Here is an 8943-nt window from a genome sequence, read left to right on the forward strand (position 1 = left end):
GAAAAATAGATTTTAATTTTAAAATAATTAAAAATATTAAATTTAATTTTTTAAAAATAATTAAAAATAAAATTAAGTATTTAAAAATCAGTACATAATATTTTGTTTTTTAAATAGTAGTATTGATATTGCAAGTTGGAGAAAAAATATATTAATTTGGTGGAGTGTGCTAACATCTTGGAGAAGAAGTGATTGCCTTCGGGATTACAAATGAGTTTTTATATTACATGATAATATATATAGAGCCAAATTTTAAGAATTTTAAAGAGAATCTTCAACACATAATCCCATTTGCATTAACCCAAAATCACGCCGACCAATCAGCGATTTGTCATGATTAGCATTTACCCACCGTCTTTCCCGCGGCGGAGCACGGCCGCCTGAGAATGAAATCAAGAAATCCAATGGCCGAAGAAACAAACAAACAAAGCTCTCAACAACTTTTGTTCACTTTTCAACTCCAGAAACTCAAAAGCACAAACCCAAAATACTACTAAAAAACAACCCACAATCACGAGCACAAACAAAAAGCAACCACCACCACCCCCACCCTACTCTGTTCCTCCACCGTAGAAACTTCAGTTGCCAAATCCAAAAGTAATCCAAACCCCCCAAAATCAATGGTCCCATGTTTCACATACAACACACACTGACAGATATGAAGAGCAGCTGAAAAATAAAAGTATAACTGAAAGAGAAGCCATGATCCATTAGCTCCTGCCATCAATTTGCAGACTTCATCATTTCCTAACTAAGCCTTTTTCAAAGCATAAAGACAAGAAAAAGCCCACCTACAAAATATTCCTTGCTATCATCATCTTTCTCTTACTTCCTTTCACAACCCACCTTTTCTTCCTCTTCTTTTCTCCTCCTTTTCACATTTTCGTTCTTGGATTTCTGGGAATTGAAGCATAAGCAAAAGGAATGGCGAGTCTTGCGGATATTGGGGTGTCGGCACTAATCAACATACTGGGTGCATTTGCGTTTTTGCTTGCCTTTGCGCTGCTCAGGATTCAGCCTATCAATGATAGAGTTTACTTTCCCAAGTGGTACATTTCTGGGAAGAGGACTAGCCCCCGGAATTGGGGTGGTGTGGTTGGCAAATTTGTCAATCTCAATCTCAAGACTTATCTCACTTTTCTGAACTGGATGCCTCAGGCTCTGAAGATGAGTGAGTCTGAGATTATCAGCCATGCTGGCCTTGATTCTGCTGTTTTCCTGAGGATTTATATTCTTGGGTAATTGCAATTTCCAACTTTTCTCAGTTTTAACTCTTTTTGTTTTCTTAATTATCTGATGGTTCTGAGGGGTGCTTATTGATTTTCAAGAAATGATAGAGATTTTAATCTTCAGTTCAATTATCTGTGTTTTTGAGTGTTAAACTGTTTATACGCTAAGACACTTGCGAAAGTCTCACCTTTTTGGCCTCTCTGTCAGTTTCTGTCACGCTGCTTTGCGCTTTGCGGTGGCTGATATGTAACTTTCGATCAGATTATGCTGTTTTCTGGGAATTATGCTGTCTTCCTTTTTTTTTTCCTTGTTTTCAGTATTATCGGGAATGCTGCTGGTTTGCGTTGAAATTAAGTATTATATTGGGAAATCACATATTGGATTCAATTTAATTTTCTATTTTATTTGTTCGGCTAAATGGTCCGGGAGTTTGATTCTGATGTTTTCTTGTGAATATGCAGTGTTTCTTGGTTATGTAACATTTTATACATGCATTTGCGTTTCGTTGCTCGGTTTACAATTTAAAGTTTTTGGGTGCATATCGTTTTTGGTAATTGATTCTTAGAAGCTGTTGAGGTCCTTTAAAGAAACTTGGTGTTTTTATATGGTTTTTATGTACAAGAACTTATTTTCACAAAATTTTAGATTCTTGGTTGGCAAGTCACTTCATTTAGAATTCCTAATTCTAGTCTGTTGTCGATTTCTTGTTTTTGATTTAGGATTTGCAAGTATCATTTTTGCTTAGAGTTTTGTGCCTTAACAAGGGTGTCATCTCACCTTGAATTCATGTGATCAGCAAAACCTGTTGAAATACTTAAAATGAAGCTATATTTTGAACACATCTTTTACAATGACTTATTTGACTGGTTTAAGAAAATCTGCAAGTCTCATCCACAAATTTGCTTTCCAGAACTAACCACTAGTTGTAGTTGATTCCCCTGAGTAAAAGGAATTGAAAAATGAAAAGGACGGATTCAAATATATCTAGCCTTCTCTCAAAAGTGTCACTCAGGTACTCTCTGTATGTCTGGGTTTTGGTTCTAAGCCACCATGAAGTTGAAAGTTAAGTTGTTGAATGGAAATGAAATATAAATGGCACCATGAATGGTAATAATTGGTGGAAAACTGAATATGGAACTTCTGACTGGGTATAAAGTCCACAACTAAAGTGAACAACTTTCTCGATACAACTGTTTGCCGGTTTTGGGTTTCCTTAATCCCTGCTCCTTTTGCTTTTCCTCTTCCTTAATTCCGTCTCAACTTGCAGACATGTTCCATGTACATGTTTCTTATGTAGTTGTTAAATCCTGAAAAAGCATTTTAGTTTTTCTCACTGACAATTTCAAAATTTGTGAAATTTCAGCTAATGAGTAATGTGACTGACTTCACATTGGAGTAATAACAAAACCTTCCCACATAGTTTCTCTTGTCCTATAATGTTTATTTCTTTATATTTGCACCCTGCTGTGTATTTATCTTTTGGGTTAATTACAGTGAGATCCCCTCTGGATCCAGATGAGGTGTAAGTGTACTTTCAAAAAATTTGGGAAAAATTGTAATTCTGAATTTTCAGAGGGGGTCCAAGTGTAATTAACCCTTATCTTTTTTTGTTTTTTACTTCTCCTAGATGTTTGTCATCCTTCAGGGTCAAAGCATGTATTCATTAGATGATGCAAGGAGCTTGATGTTGCATGTGATGTGGTTCTTACTATACCTTGATGTTGAAACCGGTGGAATTTCTTTTTCGGATTATTTACACTTGTTTTTGTCTTGACATCTGTCAGCTTGAAAATATTTGGACCAATAGCAATTGCAGCTCTTCTACTTCTGATTCCAGTGAATGTTTCTGATGGAACTTTATTTTTTCTGCGCCGTGACTTGGTCGTCAGTGAGATCGACAAGCTTTCGATATCAAATGTTCGTCCTAAGTCCTATAAGTAAGTTTCATGGTTCTCTTACTAAAGAAGATAAACATGTCTGGCCCCAGCATGAAGACGTCTAACCAGCATTTTCAGTATGTTTTATTTGTTTGAAGTCAATGTTCTGAGATTAGATGTCGAGCTGATTTTACAAGTATCACCCTTCTTCGTCTGGTTATAGGACACAATAGGCAATTTGATGCATGAATTTGAATCTGTGGATGTGAAATTCGACTTGAATCTGTTCTGTGTTAAACCAATTATCTTTACTTCATTGAAGTATACTGGTGATATCAACCACAAAATTACCAGTTTCGATTATCATATTTGCATCAGTTAAATTTTCCAAGACCAGGTGTTGTGTTCTGTTTATTTCTTTAAAGGAATAGTGTTACAATAAGTTGGCTGACTTCTTAATGATGATGTATATAATCCAATGAGCTTTGGAAATTTGGAGCATGGTATAGCGTGACACAAATATTATCGTCTCACGTATCATGCCAACGCATCCACAGTTTTGCTTTCCATATTGCTCTGAACCTCATGATGTAGAGGCTAAGAAGCTCACAAGAACACTTAAATTTCGCAGTAGAGATTGGTACCTTATGGGATTTGCTCCTTGGTTGTCCGCTCCTTTTCCTCTTCCTCCTGCTCCATCAAACAAGAAAGGAACTGAGAAAGAAAGTTTAGGGCAGATGACTACATCCTATAGCTTGCTTGACTTGTTCAGTTGTATGCAGTTGCAACAGTAACAATCAGAATAAAGGCATGTGAAACCCTTAAATCATCATATATTTTCCAATATGGAGCTGAATTCATCTTTTCGCCCTTTATTTTGCAACTTTTATGCTTGTAGTCATGCATCATTACAGTTGATTAAGACATTCTCCTAGGAAATAATAAAGCACGAGGCTGAAGTGGTTTTTACATCTTAATCACTTCCTTTCTTTTACTTAGGTTGTGCATCAAACATGAAAAAGGACTTAACTTTTGTGATTGAATGCCAGGTTTTTTGTCCACATATCAATGGAGTATTTGTTTACTTTTTGGGTCTGTTACATGCTTTATAAGGAATATGATAGAGTTGCCTCAATGCGGCTAAACTTTTTGGCTTCACAAGGCAGGCGTGCAGAACAATTCACGGTTAGTTGAACTGTCATTGCTATTGCAATATGAATAATTTGGATTGTAAGTTTCTTGCATTAAAGTTAATGTAATATTTTAGCTGTGCGATGTTCTGGTTTTTGTTTGTTTGATGATTCAGCTATCCTATTTTGTTAACCTTGTTGGTTGTAATATTTTACATTGAAAGTTGAAGAAGTAAGAGAAGGTTGTGTCAGGTACACACAAATTGTAGACAATTTGCTACTTAAGATAATACTTATATTGAAGAAGTTGAAGAAGTAAGAGAAGTAAATGAAGTTTGGATACAAATACTGATAACGAAATGAGCAATAGTAGAATGGAAGAGGATGGCACGCAAACCTATAGAAAGCTCTTTACGACAGTTGCATTGGTACAGAAACAAACAATTTGACAGTCAATGCCTAACTAATGAGAGCCAGTTCGGATATGTAGTATACAGTTAAAAAATTGTATTAGTAGGTTTCAAGAATCCATTGGTGATAGGGAAAAACACACACATAAACAAATTTGCTTGGTAAGACACATTTCTTAGTTCACGATTATTCTATTTGACGAGTAGTATAGCACCAGTATTCAGATGAAAGCGCTGCTATTGCATGTACAGTTCATGCTTTAGCACATGTGTAGTTATGTTTTATCATGATGAGAGGGAATCATGGAAGTTATGATGAATCTTTTTACTGTCAAGAAGCCTTGTTATGATTCCTGCATTTAATATTGAAATAGAGAGGCATACATTCAGATATAGTACAATTAATGATGATGCATTGTATTAGCTGCAATCAGTAACATTGATCCCTCAGCTCTACGAGGAGCTTTTGGATGACAACCAATCATTTTGACTACACTTTCTTACTATGAGTTTGCATGCTCAGTTCTCTTGGTCATTGCTTCGCTTGAAATGCAGCTTTTCAATTCAATATTTATCATAAACGTGGGTTGTACTACTCTCAGGTTCTTGTTAGAAATGTGCCACATGTTTCCGGACGCTCAATTTCAGACAGTGTTGAAACCTTCTTCCAGAAAAACCATCCAGATCGCTATTTATGTCACCAGGTAATTGATTGTCCCATACAAATTGTTGTTAAAAAATTACACTCTTCAAGAACTCAGCCGTGCCTGATATCGCTTGTTTTCCTGTGATATCTGCTCATATAAGATATATGTCATCTTTTCTTGACTTGCAAACACTTGTACTTTGCACTATGTTCATTACCTTGTACGTGGCTCTCCCAGGCTGTGTACGATGCTAATAAGTTCGCCAAACTGGTCAGAAAAAGAAACCGACTTCAGAATTGGCTGGATTACAACCAGCTTAAGTTTGAGAGACATCCGGACAAAAGGCCTACACGAAAGGTATTCTGATGAAAATGGATTTGCATATGCTGTGATATTATCTGGTTCACTTGCTGCAGAACATAACATTACTTTATAGCTTGTTTTGTTTTTGTCATTCAGAGAGGCTTCCTTGGACTTTGGGGTGAAAGGGTGGACTCAATTGACTACTACAAAGAGCAAATTAAAGATCTTGATAAAACGGTAAGTTCGCGTCTCTTGTTTTAATTCACACAAGCGACTCTTGTTTATTTATTTATTTCTGATATGAAACCTTTACCCAGCTCTTGTCTTGTTCCAGATGAATTAACCTGCTTCTTTAAGCAGCTGCTGATGTGTTTCTTTCTGACAATATAATTTTTTCACTCCTTGCTCTTAGTTGACGATGGAACGCCAGAAAATCCTCAAAGACTCCAAATCCGTAACTCCGGCTGCTTTTGTGTCATTCAATTCAAGATGGGGGGCAGCTGTTTGTGCACAGACACAACAGAGCAAAAATCCCACACTGTGGTTAACAAGTTGGGCCCCTGAACCCCATGATGTATACTGGAAGAATCTGGCGATACCATTTGTTTCACTCAGCATTAGGAAACTTGTGATTTCGTTATCCGTGTTTGCATTAGTCTTCTTTTACATGATACCTATTGCTTTTGTCCAATCACTGGCAAATCTGGAAGGACTTGAGAAGGTTGCACCTTTTCTGAGGCCGTTAATTGAATGGTAAGCGTCAATTGAAGTGAATGAGCATCATATATTCAGACTTTTGGTCACCATGTGAAATGAGGATTGTTGAGGAAATGCGTGAAAACTATTTGTGAAAATAAAAGATTTAAACGGTGCACGTTAAGATTCATGAGTAAAGATGGTTCTGCCCTGAATTAGTCTCTTTTCTTATGACAATTCAGTCACTGGGCTATAATATTTGAAAAAGAATGAAAACATGATATCTTCTTCCTAATTGTTAGATTAATGTCCGGCCGTATGTGATTCTTGATCTTTATCTTGAATACAATTCCCATTACGATGCATCACTGTTTTGCTTTATTTCTTCGATTCAGTAATCCCCCATCCGTCTTTTGCAGGAGCTTTGTCAAGTCATTCCTTCAGGGTTTCCTTCCTGGTCTTGCTCTTAAAATCTTCTTGTATGTTCTTCCCAAAATTTTAATGGTTATGTCAAAAATAGAGGGGCATGTGGCGATATCACAATTGGAACGGAGAACTGCTGCAAAATATTACTACTTCATGCTGGTCAATGTGTTTTTGGGTAGCATTGTGACCGGAACAGCATTCCAGCAACTTCACGCTTTCGTTCACCAACCACCTGCCCAGTAATGTTCCCTATACATCTTCTGTCTTCATTCCTTAGTTTATTTGAGCCAACGTCAATTTTGCGACATGTGATGGATAATATTTGTTGCATGCATACTCTAATACCAAACTGATATCTTGTTCGGGTAACACTAATATTGATTTGTAGTATGAAAGGAAAACGAGACTCCGGTTCCGATTTGGTTGAAAATGCTCACTTCTGGGTTGTGAATGAATCTTCTTGGTTGCAGAATCCCGAGAAACATTGGTGTTTCAATACCTATGAAGGCTACTTTTTTCATCACATACATAATGGTTGACGGCTGGGCTGGGATTGCTGGTGAAATTCTCCGGTTGAAACCTTTAGTGATTTTCCACCTAAAGAACATGTTCATCGTAAAAACTGAGAGGGATTTGGAGAAGGCAATGGATCCTGGAGGCGTTGATTTCCCTGAAACCTTACCGAGTCTTCAACTCTATTTCCTTCTGGGAATCGTGTACATGGTCGTTACCCCAATCCTCCTTCCTTTTATACTGGTCTTCTTTGCCTTTGCGTACTTTGTCTACCGCCATCAGGTTAGTTCTACTCTGTCCAATCGCATTTTTATTCTCATACCGAGCTAAAAGATAGTCTGAATCTTATCCCTTTTATCGTGCAGGTCATTAATGTATATAACCAACAGTACGAGAGCGCTGCAGCATTTTGGCCACACGTTCACGGTCGTATTGTAGCAAGCTTACTGATATCACAACTCCTCTTAATGGGCTTATTGAGCACAAAAAAAGCTGCAAATTCCACTCCTTTGCTCGTCGTGCTACCCGTATTGACTCTGACCTTCCATAAATACTGCAAGAACCGCTTCGAACCCGCATTTAGAAAGTATCCTCTTGAGGTAATTTGGTTTATACCAACCTGAAAATGCATCACTATTATATTAGTCGTCAACCAAATCACAATATGCAAACCATCCGTAAAACTGTCTCAATCAACTGATCATTCTGGTATTCTGATTGGCTGTTGTCGCTTTCTTCTCTTCAGGAAGCCATGTTGAAGGACACACAAGATCGTGCCTCTGAATCTGACGTCGACTTAAAATCTTACTTGGCTGATGCATATTTGCATCCGATTTTCCACTCGTTTGAGGAAGTCGAGTTGGTTGAGGTCAAAGTCGACAAAAACCAGGCTCATGTCCCCAGTTCTTCTCCAAGCGAGCTTAGTTCTCCGTCCCCTCAGCATACCTATCACCACGAAGACGATCCATCCCATATTGTCCAGCACTACGAAGTCGAGCCAAATCACACCATGTATCACTATGAAGCTCAATCGCCGAGCAACATATATAGGTACGAATATGCTGCTGAACAACACTACCAATACTATCACTACTGAAGTTTGATTTTTATGTTATAAGAAGTTAAAAATTTCTTTCTGATGTAAATCCCTAATCAAATATCCTTCTAGTTAGATAGCTTTGATGCTAAGATCTTGCCCATTTTCAGTTGTAACTTCTGTAAGTTTAGTTCATGTAAATGTAATTGTGTTGTTAGTTTCTCTCTCTCTCTCTCTCTCTGTGTGTGTGTGTGTGTGTGTGTGTGTGTGTGTGTGTTTAATCTCTTTAAAATTAGTGGCTCTGTGGAACTGGTGTTGCATGGTTGTGTTTGGATTGGAAGATAAAGAGTTGCCATGGCTTCTTTTGTCTCTTCTTATTAGCAAAACAAGCCCACATGTTATCTTTTGGGAGTTATTTGCATCTATTTTCTTGCACCGTAGATTTTGAGAACGGAATTCCAACGAATCCATACTATACTGTTACTAAAAATAATTCAAAATGAGATTGAAATATTTCAAATTCTTTGTAAATTTATTTGAAAATTTTAACTCTAAATTTATCAGTCTAAACACATTCTTTCATATTTGAAGTTGCTGAGGTTTAAATCTTTGGCGAGGATTTATGTAAGATGTTTCTGAAGTTTATAATATATTAAATTTTGGGGATAATTACAC

At 37.1% G+C, this 8943-nt stretch overlaps 1 protein-coding gene across 1 annotated transcript; it reads left to right on the forward strand.

The window, feature by feature from the left end:
- On the forward strand, nt 269-8494 carry LOC105165133 (CSC1-like protein At1g32090). The gene is made up of 11 exons (XM_011084028.2): nt 269-1238; nt 3015-3167; nt 4157-4292; nt 5250-5351; nt 5532-5651; nt 5754-5834; nt 6010-6350; nt 6713-6958; nt 7190-7514; nt 7598-7831; nt 7978-8494. Exons 1-11 carry the CDS (start codon nt 925-927, stop codon nt 8326-8328), a joined length of 2403 nt encoding a protein of 800 aa, XP_011082330.1. The 5' UTR covers nt 269-924; the 3' UTR covers nt 8329-8494.

This window comes from Sesamum indicum, linkage group LG6 (assembly GCF_000512975.1).
Source record: "Sesamum indicum cultivar Zhongzhi No. 13 linkage group LG6, S_indicum_v1.0, whole genome shotgun sequence".
NCBI classification, from domain to species: domain Eukaryota; kingdom Viridiplantae; phylum Streptophyta; class Magnoliopsida; order Lamiales; family Pedaliaceae; genus Sesamum; species Sesamum indicum.